The sequence below is a fragment of the Sus scrofa genome, chromosome 2, assembly GCF_000003025.6.
Source record: "Sus scrofa isolate TJ Tabasco breed Duroc chromosome 2, Sscrofa11.1, whole genome shotgun sequence".
Taxonomy (NCBI): Eukaryota; Metazoa; Chordata; class Mammalia; order Artiodactyla; family Suidae; genus Sus; species Sus scrofa.
The window spans coordinates 61,037,144-61,061,740 of record NC_010444.4 but is presented as its reverse complement, the minus strand read 5'-3'; the positions used below and the strand labels follow the sequence as shown (position 1 = coordinate 61,061,740).

General features: G+C 46.8%; 1 protein-coding gene across 1 annotated transcript; it reads right to left on the bottom strand.

Annotated features, from left to right (window-relative positions):
• SLC35E1 (solute carrier family 35 member E1) lies at positions 3,645-23,916 on the bottom strand. The gene is made up of 6 exons (XM_003123474.6): positions 23,438-23,916; positions 22,989-23,059; positions 20,397-20,534; positions 18,721-18,846; positions 7,640-7,885; positions 3,645-7,165 (listed from the first exon to the last, which is right to left on the bottom strand). The coding sequence occupies exons 1-6, from the start codon at positions 23,862-23,864 to the stop codon at positions 6,935-6,937; spliced, it is 1,239 nt and encodes a 412-aa protein (XP_003123522.3). The 5' UTR covers positions 23,865-23,916; the 3' UTR covers positions 3,645-6,934.

Genomic DNA, 24,597 nt, shown 5'->3' with positions numbered 1-24,597 from the left:
GCCAAGAGCCAAAATCAAGGATATTATGTAGGTGCTTGGTGCTTATATAACCAAAGAGAAAAATGTGCATAACACTTTTTAGTGGTAGAATTTATAAATAGAGTGTTACAAATACAGGTCTGAATGGAAAGCTTTTGGGGGATTCCAAGTCACTCTTTCCTGTCATTAACTGATTCTAAATGTCACCTGCAAAGACCATTCTTGGTTCACAAAAAGGCAGGCTAGATGTATGTAGCTTGTGGATGAAACAATTCAAACCTAAGCTCTGCTTTCAGAAGCCCACAGTCTGGGTAGGCAGAGACCCATAAATCAGTAGTCAAATGTGTCAGTACATAAGTATTATTAAGGACAACAGAAGGGTGCTGAGATCATAAGGTGGGAGGGCAGTGCCTACCTTGATAGGGTTGTCTGAGAAGGCCTTTAGGAGGTGAGGTTTGCACTGACATCCCACTCAGTAACTATGTGAAGTGTCCAGGCAGAGTGAATATCAAGTGAACGTTCTCAGTAATCTGCATAGTGTGATTTTTTTTCCTATGCCAGTAAAGATCTGTAATATCGAGAAGCTTTAACCTGTGATCCACCATAAATGGCCTTTAGAGCTAGCACAACATTGTACATAATGTATATTCTCGTGAGTTGAAGAAACATAGCATTTATCATTAACAGGATCTGTGAACCAAAAATGTATGGTTTTTTTTTTTGTCTTTTTGCCTTTTCTAGGGCCGCTTCTGTGGCATATGGAGATTCCCCAGGCTAGGGGTCGAATCCGAGCCGGATGGTCATTTTTAATGACCTCATAGGACGGACAGTGCAGTATGGATTTACTACTAATAATATATTGAAGCCAGACCATGGAGTCTCCTGGGTTGGTTCCACTTTGCAACCACTATGAAGTTTTAGTGTACACAGAGATCTTGTGCTGGAAAAAGGGGTGTACTTTTAATGCTGATGTTGCTCAGCTGCACCCCAGAAAGGTTGAACACCCGTGACTACTATTATACATTCATTTCATAGACTGAAAATTTAAACATCTCAAGGCCTCCCCCAGGCTCATTTCAGTGCATTAAAACAGAATCCAGGGGTCAGAAGAAAGCGGTGGAATTGCTAGAAGTCAAGGCTGGTGCAGAGACAGTCACCTGTGACCTGGAAGGAAAGCTCTTTTAGGTAAACATGTAAAATGCACACCTCTTGGTGAGATGAACTGAGGGGGCCCACTTAAGAAACAAAATGGAGGAGTTCCCATCGTGGCGCAGTGGTTAACGAATCCGACTAGGAACCATGAGGTTGCGGGTTCCATCCCTGCCCTTGCTCAGTGGGTTAACGATCCGGCGTTGCTGTGAGCTGTGGTGTAGGTTGCAGACGCGGCTCGGATCCCGCGTTGCTGTGGCTCTGGCGTAGGCCGGTGGCTACAGCTCCGATTGGACCCCTAGCCTGGGAACCTCCATATGCCGCAGGAGCGGGCCAAGAAATAGCAAAAAGACAAAAAAAAAAAAAAAGAAATGGAAAGAATTTGAAAAACAAATGTACACCCACTTTGGTCCTGCAAATGTGCTCTGAGGAATTTATCCCAAATCAGAAGTGTGTGCTCCATTGTGCACTGTAAACATCTCATTTAAATAGCATTTAACGTGTAGCAATAGGGGTTGTTATAGCATGTTCTATACTACCATTACATAGACAAAAATCAAGAGAGAATATTTAATAACATGGGGAAATGTTTGTCGCATTTTTTTTTCTTTGTACAGCCACACCTGTGGCATATAGAAGTTCCTGGCCTAGGGGTTGAATTGGAGCTGCAGCTGCCAGCTTGCACCACAGCCACAGTGACACCGGATCTGAGCCCTAACTGTGACTTGTGCTCAGCTTTGGGCAATGCGTGATCCTTAACCCACTGAGCAAGGCCAGGGATTGAACTTGCATCCTCACAGACACTAAGGCAGGTTCTTAACCTGCCGAGCCACCACAGGAACTCCCCTAGCATATATTTTTTAAAGCAGAGTACAAAATAATATGCACAATATACCAGTTTTGAAAAAAGTGTATATATCCTCCCCAGAGACAACTGTTGTGTCCAGCTTCTTGTGCATCTCTTCAGAGATAAACTGTGTTTACAGGCACCTTTATATACCTTAATGATATATTTTGGAAGTTCTCTATCCCACTCTTTGCAATATCTGTATAGTGTGAATGAGTAACTTTGGCTTTAGTAATTTTTTTTCAAACTTAAAAAAGTAGTGGGTGACTGAGGAAATCTAAGCCCATTGAGACGTGTGGTCTTAATAAAGCCTGAGCTCGGTGTGACTGTCGCCTCATCTACAGTAACTGAACCCCATGTGGTTGACTAGCTGAAGCCATGGCAGGAGGAATGTCTTGTGGGAACAGAGAAGGTCCTGTTCTGTCCTAGATGTTGAGCATTCCTTGGGATCCCAAGCTAAACCTCTGGTCACAAAGGAGCTTCCCTGGGGAGACAGAGGAGGATTCCAGTGTCTGGGAGAAGACATCCCCATGGAGGGGTTCAGCCTGGCGTCCAGGCAAGGCAGCCACCTCTGAACCTGGCCCTGCCTGACTCATAAGGTGGTGATACCATCCCAGGCAGAGCCTCTTGGGTCATGTGGATATAAGGGCGCCTTCAGGGCCTCATGAGCAGTATGGCCCAAGTGAGTGAAAGGAAAGGATACACCTTTGATCACAACAGCTCTTCTGACAAAAACAAAACATCTCACTTTTTTGAGGCTACTCTGCAGAACAGAGGGCCCTGGGCTTAGAGCCAGACAGTGGGCTTCCAGGCCTGTGCCATGAGCAAAGATTGACTTTCTCTGTTGCCATTACCTTTTGTAAAATGGGGCTGATATCTCCCTCTTGGGTCCTAATAGTTAAAACAAGGCATATGTGATACAAAATGTGCAAATAAAATATTCTGTGAATTGAAAATACAAGTCAAAATATTCCCACATGTACCTCATTTTGTCACCCACAGCACCTGTGTGCTACTTAGTTCTGAATCCACATATTGAGCTGAGTGCTCTGAGGGTAGGAGGCTTATGTATCTGTTTCCTGTACTTGGCACAAACAAAGTGCTCAGTAAGTCACTGAACAAAAGGACTGTGAATAAAAAGGATGTGGGCAGTTATTTTAAACCCAACCCTCTGTTGGGAATGGTTTCTGAGTAATACTGGGGGGAAGGAGGGATGGGCTTGGAGGCAGACTTTAATAGCTGTGTGATCCCAGACAAATGACTTAACCCCTCTGGGCCTCATTTTTATCTGTAAAATAAGGCTAAGAAAACAAAGCAAATGAATTAATTATAAGGACTGTGTGAAAAGCCAACATGCAGTAGTAGGTACTCAGTATTATCTATTATTCCTCATACAGATGCTTCATAAGCACATTTGTCACAACATTCTTGGATTTTCCATGTTACTCTGTTTCAATAAAGGCATGTCATTAACTGTTAAGCTGTGATTCTGGTTTTATCCTACCATCTCATAAATTCACAACTCACATGTCTCAATTCTGGCTCAGAAAAAATAAAAAGGTTGCAGTACACTTGGATGAGAGAACCAAGTTAGTTTGTTCTTTCTACTTCTTACATGTTTTGTTGCTGGGTACACTGATAATAGGGTCACTCAGAAAGGGACCCTCACTGACAAACTGGGACCAATCTTGAGTCCCTGGAGACCATCATTTATTTTTGTAAATGCCATCCATGAATATACACGGTATCTTTTCCCACAGAACAGTCTATAGCATTGAGTCTTGAAAACGTAACAGTTGAAAAAAACAATTCACAATTTTCAGATTCTTCAATAATTTAATGTTCTATGCCCTTAAAACTGTTAGACCTTAAGGTGTCCAGGTCTGGTTATGTCCCAGTGATAAAAGGGCCAGTTGCATGATGTATGCCAAAACACACAGCAAAAATCAGAAATCCCAAGTGCTTCTTCCTTTGAACATATTTGGCTTCTCTCCATGGTAACAGGGGTTTGATTTTCCTGATAACGGATGACTTAAAATAAGGTGCTTAAAAATTCCACACTGAGTCTCAAAATAGTGAACAAACACTATTTTAAAATGCCCTCTGAGCCTCAGTTTCCCCTTCTGTAAAACGAAGAGGTTGGGTTCGAGTTAGTTTTGCAGACCATACCACCTATGGGTAAACTAAATTTGCTGTCACAAACCCCAGCAGTGAGGAGGGTAAGGGGAACAGAGCTGCCAATGTGGATGTGGGAGTCGGGTGGGGGGTTGAGCTGGGGCAGCAAGTGGCTGGAAAACTGGCCTTCACAAGGTTAATGTCAGCTCTGAACTTTCAAGTCTCAAAAGTATGTCTTCTGCTTTTTAGGGCCACACTTGCGGCATATGGAAGTTCCCAGGCTAGGGGTTGAATCAGAGCTACAGCTGCCGGCCTATGCAGAACAACGCCAGATCTGAGCCGCATCTTCAGCCTACACCACAGCTCTCGGCAACGCTGGACCCCTAACCCACTGGGCAAGGCCAGGGAGTGAACCCACATCCTCATGGATACTAGTCTGGTTCGTTACTGCTGCTCCACAGTGGGAACTCCTAAAAGTATGTCTTTTGATCTGATGATTTGGTCTAATATGATTGTGTCTCTCATTCCAGTGTATGTACTCGCTGTAGATTTATGTACAGAACTAAATATCCCATTTATTAATTTATAAACCGTTATAAAACCAGTCAGACATTTCCCCTCACCAGCAGATCTTGCATTGGAAAAGGAAAACAATATACAAATTTCAGCAACCTCAAACATTTCATTAAACCTGCAGAGAGGCATAATTCATCTTGGAATTCAATTATCGTTCAAGGAATCAGTTACTATCCTCATAAAGATAGCTACCACAATGTCTGCCATGCAAAATTACTCCCATTTATTGTGGTTCAATTGCAGAATCTACTGCCTCTGGTGAAGGCACAAATAACACCCTTCAGGACAGCTCCTGAATGTTTTCCATAGCATTGTCTTAGAACTTGGGGGCAAAGTAATCAAAAAGCAGGCCACCAACAATCAGGGACTCTTGAGGCCAGTGGTATTAAACTCACAGGCCAGAAGGGGACCCTGTGACCTCTCCAGGAGCTGCCAGTTCATAAGCTGATGAAATGTAATCTCTAAATACAAAATTCCAATTATCAAAACCAAACAGGAGTCAAGCATAAGCTACAGGACTTCCTCTTGGAACAGAGAACCATCTCACATGCCAGAAGGTAGAGGGTGACCCCCCCAGGTCCCATCTGCTGATCATGTCAAGTGTCTGTTCAGGGACAGGGCTGAAGGAGGAAGGCAGCCATCACCAAAGACCTCACCAGCCAAACAAGTGGTCCCCTCCGAGGGCACAGTCTCTAGTGATGCCAGGTGTCCCAACCTGGACCCCAGGACACAGGTTACTCACTGGGGACACATAATCTTCCTGATGATGTGATTCTGCCCAGACCCCAACTTTTTCTTGACCAGTGACTGCTGGCGAATCAAATCCTAATGTAAACACCACAAAAACAGCTCGTGCAATCTGTGTTGAGCACCGATCTATGACACAAACCATTTAGATGACTTTTTTTTGTCTTTTCTAGGGCTGCACACACAGCATATGGAGGTTCCCAGGCTAGGGGTCAAATTGGAGCTGTAGCCGCTGGCCTACTCCAGAGCCACAGCAATGTGGGATCCGAGCCACGTCTGCAACCTATACCACAGCTCATGGCAACGCCGGATCCTCAACCCACTAAGCAAGGCCAGGGATCGAATCTGCTACCTCATGGTTCCTAGTTGGATTCGTCAACCACTGAGCCATGACGGAACTCCTAGATGACGTTTTTGATTCACTGTACTTTCGGAGACTTCCAAACACTTCATTGTTCCCTACTAAATGCAGAAAATGTGCCAAGACAGGCATCACTGGCAGCTTTTCTTGTTTTTAAACGTTTAAAAACAAAAGGAGTTTCCAAACATCTGCCAATCCTCAGGCATCCTGCATCCCTGAAGGGGGACCTCAGCAGAAATACATAGACAACTACAAAATAGTCCCTAGAAAAATGTAAGCTCCTTGTAAAACCAACATCTCCCCATCAAACATCCTTCGAAGTCAGCAGAGAAGTGAAGATGCATCAGAAAACAAAGTCAGTATTACGGAAATAGAGCTTGAAACACTGAACATGATTTCCTCATGATCCTTCTCACAGCCCCATGTCCCCTCCTGCTCGCTGCCTTGGAGGAGAGATGCTCTGCTCAGCAAGGGAAGAGGGAGCTGAGGAAACAGTGGCCACCCTGCCCTTCCCTCCAGTTCCGGGCACATGCCAAACCTGCCTTGCAGGTCAGCTCTAAGAATTCAATTCTAATTGCAATAGCTTCGCACTGAGGAACGTTCGTCAATTGCCAACAGTTATGGAGCTGACCAGAGAGCTGGGTCCAACTGTGTGGTTGGAGATGTTTCCAATAACCCTGGCACGCCTCTGCACCACACGTGCCTCCATCCTACGCTTACCTGAGCAGTAGAATTAAAGCGGCTAGTCTGTCACCCAGCACCACCCCAGGGTCTTTCCTTGGCACCCTCCCCACAAACTACCTCTCGCCCACTCCGAGTTCTGTATCCTTTCCAGAGAGGGTCCTGGATGTTCATCTGGGAAAAGAGATCTCTGAAAAACATGACTTGGGGAAGAAATCCACGCAGAAAGATTAGAACCTGGCTAAGATTTCCACAGCGATACACCCTTGGAAGACAGACTCCAGGAAGAAAGGGTACGAAACATGGGAGCTTGGGATGCATCCTGCTGCTCCTGGGGGCTGGGAACCCCGGGGTCTTCTGATGGTTCTGCACTGTCCCCCGTTGGCTGGATTGTACATTCACTGGTTGTCAGAAGTACCTGGTGCTGCTGGGGGGCCGGGGGGAGAGGTGGCAGAATGTCCCGCCCTGCTCGCTGGTCTCTACACATCGTAACGGTTCAAACTGTACGAGTTTGGGTAGCTCTGCCGGCTGTACTGGAAGTGATCTGTCAAGATGTTGTTGCGGCCATACTGATAGTCCCCATGCTGGGGGAAGAGGAGGCCATTGTGGGGTTTCTCCAGGGGGCTCCGATGGTGCTCCTTACTGCTCAGGTCCCCTGTCGTGATGGGGAGGAGGTGCTTCCGGGCTTGCTGATTTGCGTCATACTTGGTCTGCAAAGCCAAGAGAGCAGTGAGACAATCAGCTCCTTGCCCTGGACGCACACAGAGGACAGAGGGACAGAAGGGAGCTCAAGACTCACAGCCAAGCAGCCTCTGAAGCTGACGCAAGTGTCACCTCGAGAGGGTCTGGGTATGGCCAGTGAACTGGTAATGGAATGGCCTTCCCCATCAGCCACCGCACAGCTTTCCACCAGAATAAACAGAATCTTCTTTGCAAGGAGGGAGCAAAATCCCCGACAAAGCTTCAGGAGATCTGGGAGCCACAGGTGGGGGTCATCTACACAGGGAAAGGAAGCCCAAGGGCAGACAGGACCACGCCAAGACCATTAACCAGTCAGTGGCAAAGCTGGGAGCTGGAATCCCCATCTCCTAGTTCCCAGTGAGGCCCCTCCTCTTCCCCACCTCCACCAACTCCTGGTGCCTCCCCGTGCGTCAAGGGGACAGCCTCCCCAACCCCAGACTCACCTTATTATACAGAAAGACCCCCAGGATGGCCGTCATCATGCCCAGGACGTTGGTGCTGGTGACTGGGTTTCGCAGCATGATCAGGGACACAGTGATGACCATAATTCTCTTGGTGGCATTGGCGACGGAGTAGCTCAGAGGGCTGATGAGGTTGAGGATGCTGAAGGCAATGACATTCTGGGCAAAGTTACAGAAGCCGCTGACAGCCAGGAGCAAAAGTGTCCAGGGCCACTGGGACACATATGTCTACAGAGATGCGAGAGCAAGAACAGCACAGCAGTCACATGCTTGCACGGGTGGGGGCAGTGACACACACGGCTTATGTGGGTGACACTGTCAGAAGGGAAACAGACCCAGGCAGGTCCCCATGTAATAAAAGGTGCCTTATATGCACAACAACCTCTGACCCTCACTACACTTAGCGAAGCATAACAACCATGATATAATCACTGCCCATTCCTGCTGAGGAAGCAGAGGTGGAGGGGGGACTTCAGACACCCAGAGGGTGCAGAGTATGACATGAACCAAAGCCTTCTCTCTTCCCCAGACAGTGGGAACCCAGCCTCTGGGTTGGCCAAGCAAGGTCTGCATACTGGGCATCGCCTCAGTCTGTTCAGGCTGCTGTAACAAAATTCCACAGGCTGGGGGCGCCCACAAACAACACATTTATTTCTCATAGTTCTGGAGGATGGAAGTCTAAGATCAAGGCATCTGGTGTGGGCCCTCTTCCTGGTTTAAGGACAGTACCTTCTCACTGGGTCCTCATGTGGCAGAAGTGGCAAGGGAGCTCTCTGGGTCCTTTTTTTTTTCTTTTTAGGGCCATTCTCGTGGCATATGGCAGTTCCCAGGCTAGGGGTCAAATTGGAGCTGCAGCTGCCAGCCTACAGCACAGCCACAGCAATTCGGGATTCTACACCACAGCTCGTGACACCACCAGATCCTTAACTCACTGAGTGAGGCCAGGGATCAAACCTGCACCCTTGTGGATACCAGTTGGATTCATTTCCCCTGAGCCACAACGGCAATGGGAACTCCTGGGGTCTTTTTTTATAAGGGCACGAATCCCATTCATGATGCTCCACCCCCATGACCTAACCACCTCCCAATACCAAGTTGTGGGGGAGTTAGGTTTCAACATATGAATTTTGGGGGGACACTAACATTCAAACCATAGCAGACATGATGATTGTGTAAAGCAGGGAGGTCCTGGGAATGCAGTCTCTGGGTATGTGAAGAACCCCTCAAGGTTGGGAGCCAGAGACTCTGGGTCTGTCTCATTGCTGGGAGCCTCCAGGCAAGCTGATCAACCTCTCTGGTTGCTGTTTCTTCATCTATGCAATGTGGGAGACTGATCCCTGATGAGCCCGTGCAAAGCTGCTGCTAGGAGGGTCAAATGCAATCATGGCCTTGAAGGCGCTTAAAAACAATCCCAAGCCAAAGAAACAGGAGTTGATGTTATCGTCAAAACTTTAGTTACCATGTGACCTTCACCAGAATGAGGCCGCTCTGATTAAGGGGGCCCAGAAGTCACAAAACCACAAGTGGCAGACACTTGGACCACAGAACTCCTCAGAGAGGGTGGGCCAATCCCAGGCCCAGACCCAGGCTGTATCCACAGGAGGACGCAGCTGGCTCCCCCAAGACTGTGGCAACTAGTGGCCCTGCCAGGACGGGAGCTGCAGCAATCCTAGACCAGCTGCGTGATTCTACCTCCACCGCTGTCTGATAGGGAGAGGATCACACTGTCTTCTTAAAGGTGAGGGAGATGCACCCAGGTGACCAGCTCAGAATTGCCTGGGGATAACAGCTGCTGTAAGGCTCCTGAACGCCCCCAGCATGCCTTCAGGGGGCATGCTGGTCTGTTCTCCCAGGAATCCTTCCCCGAGGTGACCCACATGGACCTCAAAGCTATTTTTATGAGGTAGCCAGCTTGCAAAGATATCTCCCATGAAAGAACCCAACCAATCCAGCTTTTTTTCTTTCCTTCTTCCTTCCTTCTTTTTATTTTTTTTTTATTTTTGTCTTCCTTCTTTTTAAAGCTGACATATAATAGAGTGTTTCTTCCTTCCAGTGAATAGTTCCATGTGTTTTAGACACATATTGATTTGTGTAGCCAACATCACAACCAGAATTCAGAACCACTTCATGACCCCAAGACACTTTTGGGGATTTTTTGTGCAAATCCCCACCCCTAACCTAGGCAACCACTGATATATTCTTCACAAAAGGTTCATCATTTAGAGACTGTTCTATAAGTGGAGTGATAACAGCATGGAACCCTCTTAGGTTTCTTTCATTTAGCATAAAGCCTCTGACACCCACCCAAGTTGTTATAAGGATAACAGTTGGTACCTTTGTATTGCTGAGTAACATACTGAAGTTCTTTATCCATTCACCTGTTGAACGACATGTGAGTTGTTTCCAACACTTTGTGGTCATGAATAGAGTTGCAATAAACTTCTGTGTGAACCTGAGTTTCATTTCTCTAGAGTAAATACCCAGGAGTGAGGCTGCTGGGTCACATAGTCAGTGTATGTTTAACTCCAGAAGAAACTCCCATGTTTTCCAGAGTGGCTACACTATTTTGCACTTACTCCAACAACATATGAGAATTCCAGTTGTGTTCCACCCTTGACAGATATGGTACTGTCAGTATTTTTTTTTTCCTTTTTTTTTAATTACTCAAATGAATTTATCACATCTGTAGTTGTATAATGATCGTAACAATCTGATTTCACAGGATTTCCATCCCACAGCCCAGGCACATCCCCCTACCCCCCAAACTGTCTCCTCTGGAGACCATAAGTTTTTCAATGTCTGTGAGTCAGCATCTGTTCTGCAAAGAACTTCAGTCTGTCCTTTTTTCAGATTCCACATGTCAGTGAAAGCATTGGATGTTGGTGTCTTATTGTATGGCTGACTTCACTTAGCATGATAGTTTCTACGTCCATCCATGTTGCAAAAAATGCTGGTATTTCGTTCTTCTTCTTCTTTTTTTTTTTTTTTTTTTTTTTTTTTTTTTGTCTTTTTAGCTATATTCTTGGGCCGCTCCCACGGCATATGGAGGTTCCCAGGCCAGGGGTCGAATCGGAGCTGTAGCCACTGGCCTACACCAGAGCCACAGCAACGCAGGATCCGAGCTGCATTTGCAACCTACACCACAGCTCACGGCAACGCCGGATCGTTAACCCACTGAGCAAGGGCAGGGATGGAACCCACAACCTCATGGTTCCTAGTCGGATTCGTTAACCACTGCGCCACAACGGGAACTCCTGGTATTTCGTTCTTTTTAATGGCTGAGTAATATTCCATGGTGTATATGTACCACATCTTCTGGATCCACTCCAGTATTTTCTTTCTTTCTTTTTTTTGGTTGCACCTGCAGCATGCAAAAGTTCCTGGGCCAGAAATCAAATCCATGGCCACAGCAGTAACTAGAGCCACAGCAATGACAATGCTGGATCCTTAACCCACTGAGCTACTGGAGACCTCCATTAGTATTTTTTTTTTTATTATAGCCATTCTAATAGGTACAAATTGGCATCTCATCATGGTTTTAATTTGCTCCTCCCTAATGACTAATGATGTTGAACTTATTTCACATGTGAAGTTCAGGTCTTTTGCCCATTCTTAAGCAAGTTTTCTTACTCTTGAGTCTTAAGGGTTCTTTATATATCCCCAAACAAGTCTTTTGTCAGCATCTCACTGGCAAATAAGCAAGAGTTTTTAATTTTGATGAAGCCCCCATTTACCACTTTTTTTTCTTTATTGACTTTGCTTTTGATATAATGTCTAGGAACTAATCCCAAGTTATGAAGAATTTTCTTCTCTGTTTTCTTCTAAAGGTTGCCATTTTCACTCTTAAGTTTAGGTCCAGAGTCTGAGTTAAATTGTGTATAATGTGAGGTTTAAGTCAAGGCTTAGATTTTGCACATGGATGTCCAATTGTTCTAACACTGTGTTAAAGAAACTACCCTTTCTCTATTGAATTGCCTTTGAAACTTTGTCCAGGATCAATTAGCCATATTTATAGTTTCAAATGGTCTCTTCTGCCCCAAAGATCATTGTCTTTCTCTCTCTCTTCACCAATATCTGTACCTTTATACTAAGTCTTAAAATTACATAATGTGATTCCTCCAACTTTCTCCTTCTTTTTCAAATTGATTTGCTATTCCAGTTCCTGCCAGTCAGCGTTAATTTTCCAATCAGCTTTTCTATATTAAAAAAAAGTTTAAGACAGTTCCCCAGTGGTCTAGTGATTCGGACTTGGTATTTTTGCTGCTACGGGCCTAGGTTCAACCCCTGGTCTGGGAACTGACATCCCATATCAAGCTGTGAGTAAGCAGCCAAAAAAATTGAAAAAACTGTGGAGTTCCCATTGTGGCTCAGCAGGTTAAGAATCCAACTGGTATCCATGAAGATGGGGGTTCGATTCCTGGCCTTGCTCAGTGGGTTAAGGATCTGACATTGCCATGAGCTGCGGTGCAAGTCACAGATGCGGCTCAGATCTGGCATTGCTGTGGCTGTGATGCAGGCTAGCAGGTGCAGCTCTGATTCAACCCCTAGCCTGAGAATTTCCATATGCTGCAGGTGCCACCCTAAAAAGCAAAAAACAAAACAAAAAACAAAACAAAAAAACGCAAAAATTTAAAAATATCTAAATATATGTATCTACCTCTAAACATACACAGAAACATAGATTAGCATATCAACTTTTTTTTACTAATGCCTTTGCCAAGGAGAAAAACTAAATTTTATAACTAATACTAGAGAATAAGATTTTGTTGGTACAGAGAATTTTTCTTCTTCCTTTCAAATCTGTATTTCTTTCTTATCTTATTGCTCTGGCTATCATGTCAGGTATGCTGTGGAATAGGCATGTTGAGAATGAACATCTTTACCTTATTCCTGAATTTAGGGGGAAAGCCTTCAATCTTTCATTATGATGTTTTGTTTTTTTCATTATGGTGTTATTAGCTATATATGCCCTTGATCAAGTTGAGGTAGTTCCTTTCCAGTTTAGTTTTTAAAAAATGATGACCAGATGTTGCATTTTGTCAAATTCCTTTTCTACATTGGTGGATATGAATATGTGATTTTTCTTTGTTAGGCTGTTATGGTGGGATTACACTGACTGACTTTCCAGTATTGAATTAGCCTGCATTCCTGATTTAAATCCCACTTTCTCACAGTGTAGTATGCTTTTAATATATTGCTGCACCTGATTTGCTTCTAAAATTTTGTTAAAGACTTTTGCCTCCATGTTCATTAGGGTTATTGGTCTTTTTGTTTTGTTTTGTTTTGTTTTGTTATAAAAGCCAAAAAATGATCCCTTCCTTTTCTATTTTCTGGAGGAGACTATATAGAACTGGTGTTTATTTTTCCTTAAGTTGGGTAGAAATTACCAGTAAAACTATCTGGGTCTGATGATTTCTTTCTACAAGGTTTTAAACTACAAATTCAAATTCTTTATACCTATAAGACTCAGGATATATTTTCCATCTCGAGTGGGTAAATTCTGTTAATTTGTAATTTATAAGCAATTGGTCTATTTCATCTGTCACTACAGAGTTCCAAGTAGTATTCTTATGCTTTTAAGGCCTGAATAAGTGAGTTCTACAGAGCTATTCTCTCATTCCTGCTATTTGTAGTGTCTTCTTTCTCTCTCCTTCTCTCTTTTGGGTCAGTTTTGCTTGAGTTGAAAATATTTTGTTTTCCCTGAGACTTTCTCTTTGGCCTAGGGATTATTTAGAAATGTGCTGTTTAGGAGTTCCCATTGTAGCTCAGCAGTAACAAACTTGACTAGTATCCATGAAGACTCAGGTTTGATCCCTGGCCTCATTCAGTGGGCTAAGAATCCAGCATTGAGGTGAGCTGCAGTGTAGGTCGCAGATGCTGTTTGAATCCCACCTTGCTGTGGCTGTGGTGTAGGCCTGCAGCTACAGCTCTAATTCAACCCCTAGCCTGGGAACTTCCATATGCCACAGGTGCAGCCCTGAAAAAAAAAAAAAAGAAATGTGCTGTTTAGTTTCCAAGTGTTTGGAGATGTTCCTGGTACCTGTTATTTACTTCTAATTCCATTATGACCAGAGAATGTACTTTGTATGTTTCCAATCCTTTTGTTAAGGTTTGTTTTATGACAAAGAATATGCTCTATCTTAGTGAATGTTCCATGTGTATATGTGAAAGAATGTTCTGTTGTTGTTGGGTAGCATATTCTACAAATGTCAGTGAGACATTCAATTGGTTGATGGAGGTGTTCAGTTTTTTATTCTTGGTTCCTAGTTGGATTCATTTCTGCTGCGCCATGATGGGAATTCCCAAGGGCATTCTTGAAGCATGATTATAAATCACTGCTTTAAATTCTCTGTCCAATAATCCCAACATCTGGGTCATTCCAGTGTTGGCATCTGTTGATTGTCTTTTTCCACAAAACTTGAAATTTTCCTGGTTCTTCATATGCCAAGTAATTCTGGATTATATCCTGGACACTCAGAATATTATAAGACTGTAGGTCTTATTTAAGTCCTATGAGGAATGTCAATATTTTGTTTTAGCAGACTTGTTTGGGTTCAGGCTACAAGCTTGACCAGCCTCCTGTGAGTTGTGGTTCCAATGTCAGTTCTGCTTTCCAAGCCTTTTCAGTGGGACATGGCTCAGTTCTGAGTGTGCACTACCAATGTCAGTCTTGGTCCTGGGGAGTAGTCTATCCTGTCTTTGTACCTTCACATGCACAGCTGTGGGGTGAGCGCAGGACTTTGTGGTTCTCTGTGAGGTCACTTTCCCCAGGTTCCCCCTCTCCATGGTCTCCTTTGTACTTGCTGGTTTCTGAGGGCTCCCTCTTTCAGTCCTCCAGTCAGAAAGCTTGGCTTAACTACCCTACTCCACTGTGTCCTTCCCACAACTGCACCTCCATTCAACGGCCAGGCAGTAGGAGGATGAGGAGCAGGAAAAAAAAAAAAAAAAGGCAACAGTGGCTAATCCCATCCTGTGACTGCAGAGGGAGGATGAACTTCCTTAACATCTCAGGCACGTGTGGGACCCTGCTGCCACCACCATAGTGGGATGGCTAGGGGCTTAGGGTGCTATAGAACAAAGGAAACAGAGAGCACACCTACTCTCTCTGAGCATCACGAATCTCCTGTTCCCCTCCGCCAGCCAGCATGGAGGGCTTTTCACTCTATTCTCCCCCAGTGCCCTGAGTTTAGGCTAGCAATACAGGAGGCAAAATAAAGGCAAACCCACAGCTGGCTCAATAGTACTTTGCAATCCAGTCCTCTCCCCAAGCTGGCCTGCTCCCATTTACTTTTCATTTCTCAAATACCTGCTTCACACATCCTGTCCAAGCTTTAAAACTGGGCCACCTCCTCCAGAGTCTGGCGACCTGTGCCTGGCTTCAGCAGAGCTGCTGGCAACAGGGCTGGGAATGTTTGAGAACTGCCCACTGTAGCCTTTGATACTCGGTAATGTGGTGAGCAGCAGATCCCAGCTGATGTTCTCTGATCTGAGCCTCCTCCCTCCCACTGTGAAGCACAGCACTGGGACAGTGCTAACTCACCTGGCCTCTTTGGGAGACACAGGGCAGAGCGTAAGAGCCCTGACAGGAACCCTGCCCTCAGGCAGCTGCACTGTAAAGCTACTGTTAAGATGTACAAGGGCCCCATCAAGGTAAAAAACACATGGCCTCAATGAGAAAAAAGAGGCTACTAAAGGTAATAGAAAAAAAGGTAATCACTAGAAGAAAACTGAAAAATGTCTGAAATATAAGAGAAAGAAAAGATAAGAGAGCAGAGGAAAGCTTACATATGGTGTTTGTGAGTGTGTATACAGATACCAATGAGTTGTAACAGAAAAGTGTAACAGAACTGACGTCAAACTTATAGATGATACTGTGCAGCTGATAAAAGGAACAAGACAGACCTAGTAGGTCAATACAAAGTGATCCCTAGGATGTGTTATCGAGTGGAAACAGCAAGACACTCTTTTCTAAACTATGTAAAAAGTCACCTTCTGGTGTAAGGAGGAGGGAGGTATGAACACACTTGGCCCTTGTTATACGTAGGGGATTGGTTCCAGGAGCCCTCAAATCTGAGGATGCACAGGTCTTGCATATAAAATGGCGAAGCATAATTTATAGAGTCGGATTACTGTATGTGTGGGTTTCCCATCTGCAGATTCAACCAACCACAGATTGAAATTTCTATCCTCAGTTGAATGCGGAGACGTGAAACCCGTGGCTATGGAGGGCAGAGTATATATACAAGTTTGCTTATGTTTTCAGAGAGAAACACCGAGAAGGTAAAATATAATTGTAAAAATGGCTCCTAATGGAGCCGGAGGCGGGTAGTAACAAGGACTGAAGCCAGACACCTTTTCGTTTTTTTCTTTTTATGGCCGCACCCATGGCATATGGAAGTTCCTGGGCCAGGGACTGAATCTGAGCCACAGCTGTGGCAACACCAGAAACTTCAACCTGCTATGCTGGGCTGGGGATCAATCTGCACCTCTGCAGCAGCCCCAACTGCTGCAGTCAGATTCTTAACCCACTGTGCCACAGTGGGAACTCCAAAGCCAGACATGGACATCTTTGTTTTTTTTTTTTTTTTTTTTTTTTTTTTTTTTTTTGTCTTTTGTTGTTGTTGTTGCTATTTCTTGGGCCGCTCCCGCGGCATATGGAGGTTCCCAGGCTAGGGGTCAAATCGGAGCTGTAGCCACCAGCCTACGGCAGAGCCACAGCAACGCGTGATCCGAGCCGCGTCTGCAACCTACACCACAGCTCACGGCAACGCCGGATCGTTAACCCACTAAGCAAGGGCAGGGACCGAACCCGCAACCTCATGGTTCCTAGTCGGATTTGTTAACCACTGTGCCACGACGGGAACTCCCAGACATGGACATCTTTGAATAAACCCTGTTATATCATTTGAATTTGAAAATATAAAGGTTTGATATATCCAGTTGGGCAGGGAGAGAATGCCTAAAAATTAAAAACTAATGGAAGTAAAGGAACCCAGCTGCACAAGAAGTTGGTGACCCAGGCACATTGTGAAAATGATTCTTTCAACTTCTTTCAGAACACAGTATTCCAGTTATACATCTGTAACAAAACCTGTTCTAAGGCCAAACAGAGCTGCAGGGGCATCTTAACCATCTCTCAATACTCTCCCTGCAGTTGTCCTGAAGAATTCTCACCCTGAAGCGATCGTACGTGTGTAGAGTAGAATCATGTGTATGAAGAGCATGGGTAGTATAAACATGTAAGGAATGCTGCGAGAAACCAAGTGTATCAGAAAAGACACAAATAAAAAAAAAAAAATCAAAGCACTAATACATCCTGTAATGTTAAGCTGGAATCAGAATGAACTGGGATGAACTCTGGCCTCTGCCACCAAATAACGTTTTCCCTAGTGTTTCACTGCAAAGGCTTAAAAGCCACGACAACCCAATAGCAGCAAGCACACTTGGCACTCAGAAGGCATCTCTAAACACCAGTCTCTCTGCCAAAAGTAACCAGGATCCCTGAAGGAGTGACTGATTGCAGGTCTGGGATGAGAGGTGCACAATATGAGGGAAGACATCCTATGGGACCAAAGGCTACCAAAAGCTGATACGTGCTATCAGAAAGGCAGGGAGCCAACAGGAAGGATTCCACTGGTCCAGACAGCATAATCTGAATATTAAAAAAAAAACAGGAGTTTCTGCTGTGGCGCAATGGGATCAGCGGTGTCTTAGGGGCCCTGGGACACAGGATCAATCCCTGGCCTGGCACAGTGGGTTAAGGATCCGGCATTGCCATAGCTGTGGCTTAGGTCACAACTGCCACCAGGATCTAATCTGTGGCCTGGGAATTCCACTTGCCTTGGGGCACCCAAAAAAAGAAGTGCAACTGACAAACACTAGTTCACAATACTACCGAAAAATAAATAAAAGAACCCTTCTTCACCTCAAAAACCTCTCAACACACTGGCTAACATTTGAAGTAAGCTCTAACTCTGTATTCTGAAACCTGGTAATTAAAAGGAAGGAGAAACATTAAACTGCTTTTCATGTACGTCCTTTCATGTAATAAACTAGCTGTTGTTGAGAATAGAAAGTTCTTCACAGAACAATTACAGACAATCAATATAGAAGAGAAGTTAAAACCTGGAACCACAGTTTCCCCACATGGAAACCAAAGACCATCCCCACTGTGTCCACAAATGGTACTAAGGATTAAAGGACCAATGTCAAGAATCCAGTCGGACCTCATGACACCCTAATAGACATTTACTCCACCTAACTAGGGCCTGGAAGAACCATGCCCATCTCCTTCTTATCACTGCCGCCTGCATTAATTTCTAGCACATTCTCTGCAGGCTGGTCCTGTGAGTGATGAGAAGAGGCTTTTTCCTGTGCTCAGAGAGCTATGGATACATCTGGAGTAAGTGGAAGTACAGATAGAGATGACACCAAGAGAACACAAAGCAGTGCAAGCACAGTTTTAAAAAGTCAAAGTGAGGAGTTCTCATTGTTGCTCAGTGGTAATGAACCTGACTAGTATCCATGAGGACATGGGTTCCTTCCCTGGCCTCGCTCAGTGGGTTAAGGATCTGGCGTTGCCGTGAGTTGTGGTGTGGGTCGCAGACATGGCTCAGATCTGGCATTGCTGTGGCTGTGATGTAGACCAGCAGCTGTAGCTCCACTTGGGACCCCTAGCCTGGGAACTTCCATATGCCTCGGGTGTGGCCCTAAAGACCAAAAAAAAAAACAACAACAACAAAAAAAACCTCTCAAGGTGAGATCTAAAGCAGAGACTGTTGGGGTAGGAAGTCATCCATGCTGGCATTTTTTCTTCCTTGAATGCACTGGCACAAACGCAGCAACTATTAGCAGCAGGTATCTAGCACGAGAAAGAGGGAAATGCACAGGAAGCCAACTTCCTCTACTGCATGCAATGGGAATCATCAAAGAGCTGAGTGCTAAGCGGGCTGGCTATCAGAGGCCCCAAATGCTCCAAAGTCAACATAGCGGCATTATACCTGACAGTACCTACTTTGGAACCAGTTAAGAAAAGGTTATGTTCTTGACACAGGCCAACTCACCAGGTCACTGCTGACCAAGAAAGCTGAGAGGTCCACCAGGACCCACGTAGGGATCATAAAAAAGACAGCATGGCAGCCCAAGATGTTCAGTAGCCGAAGATGGTGGATCCTTGAATCTCTTAACACCTGAAGAGAGAAAAACATCTTTTTAAAACCTGATTGAAACTGTAACTGGCAAGAGGGTATCCATTTACCCAGGCCCCAAACATGGTGCCCGTACATTAACCCTGACATCTGACCTTGACTGTCAAACCTGCAAGTACACCTATGACGAAACACACAGCCCACGTCCAACACAAGCATGATGTTTCAGACATGGAGAACCAAGAAAAGAAAAACAAAACAAAACAAAAACAGCAACACTCAATGCTGGTGAAGCTACAGTGAAAGAGGCACTCTGAAATGGTGCCGGGTAATGTCTAAATTGGGATATAGTACCAGAATACAACCAGGCAAAGTATGTCAAGAGCCATAAACATCTCATACCCTCTAACCCCCAAACTGTAAACATATCATAAGGAAATAACCTGAAAGAAAAATGTTATGCATAAAGATGTTCATTACTGTATTATTTATACCTGCATCTACAATAAGGGAACCAAGTGCATTAACTGTGGTATTTGAAAAGAGTGTGATTATTACAGGAGTTAAGAGCTAATAATTTTTATTGATGTGGGAGAATGCGACGTTACAATAATAAATGAACAAAGCAGTATTTAAAAAGCATCTATAACATTACAACTCTAAAAACTGTGCAGAAAAATACACCTACACCTACTATTAATAGTTGTTCTGTTTAGGGGACAGTACTGCGACTTTCCTCAATAACAACTGGAATTTTCCTCAATAACCCTGGGGGGCAGGTCTCTTCTGATTCTTTGTCTCCAGCACCTACGATAGTACCTGGCACATAATAGGTACCCAGTAAGTTTTCTGATTTCTATTCATTGGGCTTTTCTCTATTTTTTCACACTGAACATAGGATGAACTTTATAAATTAAAAAAAAAAAGCAAAATCTGGGAGTTCCCATTGTGGCACAGCAGGAGCAATCCCACTAGTAACCATGAGGTTGTGGGTTTGATCCCTGGCCTCACTCAGTGGGTTAAGGATCCGGCGTTGCCATGAGCTGTGGTATAGGTTGCAGACACGGCTCAGATCCAGCATTGCTGTGGCTGTGGTGTAGCTCGGGAACTTTCCGTAGGCTGCAGGTGTGACCCTAAAAAGCAAAAAAAAAAAAAAAAAAAGCAAAAACTATTTAAAAAAAATAAAACAAAACAGAAAACCAGCAGAAGGGCAACAGGACTTTTTTGTTCCAACACTGAAGAAATCCCTACTTGGCCACTTTTTTTAGATGCTACCCACACACCCCTGAAACACCAGGTGTACCCTGGATGGTGCACAAATACCTTTTTTTTTTTTGTCTTTTTGCCATTTCTTGGGCCGCTCCCGCGGCATATTGAGGGTCCCAGGCTAAAGATCTAATCGGAGCTGTAGCTCCCAGCCTACGCTAGAGCCACAGCAACGCGGGATCCGAGCCGCATCTGGGACCTACACCACAGCTCACGGCAACGCCAGATGGTTAACCCACTGAGCAAGGGCAAGGACCGAGCCCGCAACCTCATGGTTCCTAGTCGGATTCGTTAACCACTGCGCCACAACGGGAACTCCCCCATACCTTTTTGGAGAAAATATTCTGAAGTGAGAAGCACAGTGTGGCAGCAAGGGCGCTGACAAGCCCCCACATGTCGAAGGACAGTTCGGTGACAGTGGCCAGCAGGACGCCGCTGATGATGGGGATGAGTGACAGGTACACCTGTGAGAGGAAGGCAGGAGGGGCTGAAGGGCCAAAGTTGAGCTGGACAGCCCAACACAGATGCTCAGAAGAAAGCCTCAGCCGTTTTCTCCTCCCTTGCCAGGACACCACCTACCCCTTTGAACAACGGTGTTAGCGGTGACAGCAATGCTCTAGAGGGGTGGGAGGGAGGGTCTCAGAGATCTGAGGGCAGGGCTGTGTCACTGTGGGCAGCCTCTACCCCATACCATCATCCCAGTTAAGAACCCCTGCTCAAGGCCACAAACCCAGGCTGGGTCCTATCGAGATCTATCCAGCTGGCGCCACCAATACAACAGGGTCTGAAACTTCAACCCTCTTGAGAGAGGCTGGCCGGGTCCCTCTTATTCCGGGCTCTTCCAACATGCAGTGGGGACACTCCCACCTCACCTCCCTCTGGAAACCTCCTTCCACTCAGGTGTCAGTTCACAGACAAATGCAGGGAGTACTTTCCCTGATCCACCCCCATCAGACACCATCAGGCTCCTCTGCTGTGTGCTCAGGGAAGAGCCCTCTCCACCTGCTAAGCACCCATTTCGTGTGTCCCTGCACTCCTTAGGGACAGGTCCTTATTCACTGCTCTATCCTGGTGCTCAGCACATGGCAGGTACCAGATAGCTGCAGGCTGAAAGAGTGAGTAATGAGTGCCACGACAGAAGGCCTTCCAGAAGGCCTAGGCTTTGCAGGGCCAAGGGCATGGAATGGCCCCCAAGCTCTGGAGGCTAAAGGGGCTCCCAATTTCCAGAGAAATGGGATCCATTCCCAACATTTAGCGCTTCTTCTCCTGTCTCATCCTTCTACAAAGGATACCACCCCATCTCTCTCTCTCTTTTTTTTCCTTTTTATGGCTGCATCTGTGGTAGGTATATGAAAGTTTCTGGGCTAAGGGTCAAACTGGAGCCACAGATGGAGCCTACACCACAGCAACACCAGATCTGAGCTGCATCTGCAACCTATACTGCAACTTGAAGCAACACCACATTCTTAACCCACTGAGTGAGGCTAGGGATCCTCACGGGAACTGTGTCGGGTTCGTAACCCACTGAGCCACTACGGGAACTCCTACAAAGGATACTCTTAAAAGACTTTGGAGATTTTAAGAGGGGTTGGTAAGGCCCATCCTTCCCCCCAAACCCTGCCACACACACACCACACACACACACACACACACACACACAGGCACACACAAGGCAGAACAAGGGGTCTGAATTCCAGAATTCTAGCTCTCCCACTACTGGCTGCAGCCCTCAGGCTCTCCCTTTTCAAGTCCCGTTTTTTCCTGGGATCAGGGATGATTACCAACCTTATCTGGATAGGGTGGGGCCATACTTACTGTATCATTATCTTTAGTCTCCTGCCTAAGCCATTCCCCTGTCTTTCCTCACTGTCTAAGGTTCTGGTTCCCTGCCCAAGCCAGGTACAATGTCCCTTACAACAGGAAATCTGATAAACACGATGTGATATTGAGAGATGCAGCTGCCCACCTGCTGGGCAACTCCAACCTGGGGAGACAAGTCACACCTGAATCACACTGGGGGCGGGCTGCAAAGCACACCCAGATCTCGCAAGGAAAAAGATTGGCTGAAAGAAAAATCAGCCAGAGGTGGCCCAATATCTATAAGCTGATTCGGGGCACGGCCATTCTAAGTTACAAAAAATACAAGATGCCAGAAGCCAACCACAGAGAAAACAGGCGCTCTGTCCAGCATGAAATGGATTCCAGCTGGGACTACAGGAGTTCCACTTCCACTTAAGGACACAGGGCAAGGCTGTCTCTGGCTGAAGCCACAACTTCTCTCGCCTCAAGCCAGGAAATACCCTGGCTTGGAATCTTAACAAACCCTGGATTGTGCCCAAAGCATCTTCCCTATGCAGCCCTGGGTTCTGCATGTTGCTTTCACTTCCATACCCAGACATTCACAATTCCTGGCTGTTTTTATTTCGAAGACTTTGCTGGGCTTTGCCAAAATCAGATTCCTCTGACTAGCATCTCATGTCTTCTGACCCTAGAAACCCCCAACCTGACCATTATCTCTTGCAAAGATGTGAAACTGTCAAGAGTTCTGTTCCAGCAAGGAGTCAGGTATTACAACCTTGACCCCACTGGAGCATCAGGGGATGTGTGGTCAAGATGCAACCAAGTTGTCCAAGTTGCCTATCAGCAACCCCATGCAGGAAATCAAAACTGGGCCTGAGATAGATGGCAGCATTCCAAGACCATAGAGCAAAGACAACTCAAGAATACACACCTCACACACCACCGCCCCAGCGATTCCAGAACAGTAGCAGCAAAAGCGCCTCCAGAAGTCTCTAAGCTGACTTCCTTATTTGACAGGAAGCCAGGCAGCCCATGCCAGGAACCTGTACCACGTCAGCAGCTGGGCAACAGCTGGGAGGCCCTTGGGCCCCTACCTGCCCAAAGCCCTTCTGGGTTACCTTGGTGCTCTGTTTCTCCTTCATGATGATCCGGGACAGGAGAACCACCCAGATGGGCATAGTAGCCTTGACTGCAAAGAGAGGCAAGGAGCGTTCAGGGAACCACTCTAGTCACTGAACCCACCCTGGAATTCGGTCTCAACTCCACTGGAAGGATAGAAAGGCTTGGCAGCCCCTCAAACTGCTTCAGCTCTTCTCTTTCTATGGGTTTTCCCCGCAACCCAACTGTTCTGCTCCGCCCTGCTCAGCTCCCAGCCATCTTCTCAGTCCCTTCCTTCCCGGAGACCCTTATGTGTGTCCCTTTCCTGCTAAAAGCGCTCTCAGCGCTTTCCAGAGAGAAGTGGACTTAGGGCCGCATTCCAGGTCGTCTGGCGCACTCCTACCCAAGCGCCGAAGCCCGGGGCGGCGTGCTCCCGGCCGCCTCCCCTCAGGCCAGCCGCGGCACCCACCGGTGTGCGCGTAGGACACAGGCACCTTCCAGATGCTGACGTGCGCGGACACTGACGCGAAGTACTTGCCGAAAGCGAGCGGCAGCACGTAACGCGGGTAGAAGCGCGGCGGCAGCAGCGGGCCGGGCGACGGATGCGGGCCGGGCCCAGGGCCCGAGACGGGCGGCGCGGGGGGCACGCGCCAGGCGCGCAGCAGAGGCGGGAGCCCCGCGCACAGCGCCAGGATGTGGCACAACGACACGGTCACGGGGAATGGAAAAGCACTCAGGATCACCTTGTTGACCACATTGCCGCCCGCGCTCAGCGCATACCACAGTAGGCACAGCGCCGCCACCCGCGCGCCCTCACGCGCCCCGCTGCCGCCGCCTGCAGCTCCTGGGCCACCGGCGCCCGCGCCCACTCCCACCGCCGCAGCCGCTGCCGCCATCCTTCCCAAGCGGCCGCCCCTTCCCGCCCGTCCGACGGCCCGACGCCGGGCGGAGGCGGGGCCGGCGGGGGCGGGAGCGGTGGCCTATAGCGCTTCCTATTGGTCATCGCTGCTTGCATCACCGCCGCGCGCCGACCGACGCGCCAGCCACCACGTAGCTAGCGCAGGCCGCGCCCCTTACTGGTGGGCTTCCGGAGAGGGCGGGGCTTGCCCCGGAAGCAGAGAGAAGGAACAGGGACTGATCCCAGAAAGTTCCTGGAGTTGTGGGCTAAGGCCGGGGACACGGGTCCGGAGCCCCAAGCACAAGCGGGCGAGAGGGCGGTAGCATTAGGGCCCCTCCACGTCGGCGTCCGTGAGCTGGCGTCGAGCTCGCGAGTCAAACCTCGGTGTCTGCGCTGCATCGGCGCCCTCCAGCTAGATTCCTGATGGCCGGGCCGGACACCAAAGGTAAAAGACCAGACCTTTCGGGGAGAGAAACCGAATTGTGAAGACGTCTCCATGGGCAAAATTCTTTCTTCAAACTGGGAACGAACTCCCTTGGCCGGAATCCAACAGAGGGGCCAGCTCACAGCGCCCGAGGGAACGTTCTGGGAACCACCGCGATGTGCACTCAGGTTGGGTATTATCTTCATTTCATAGACCGACAGACCAAACCCAGAAAAGGGAAGCGACGTGGCTTAAGTCCTGCGAACAATTTGGGAGTCACGGTAATGGCAGCATCCGTGGGCACCTA

Bases quoted from the DNA above. Each gene is read 5' to 3' on its own strand.
- SLC35E1 (XM_003123474.6), bottom strand. From the start codon at position 23,864: ATGGCGGCAGCGGCTGCGGCGGTGGGAGTGGGCGCGGGCGCCGGTGGC. The intron at 20,535-22,988 runs GTAACCCAGAAG...TTCCTCTCACAG, and splicing joins AGGAGAAACAGAGCACCAAG to GTGTACCTGTCACTCATCCC. The intron at 18,847-20,396 runs GTATGGGGGAGT...TTCTCTCTTCAG, and splicing joins AGAATATTTTCTCCAAAAAG to GTGTTAAGAGATTCAAGGAT.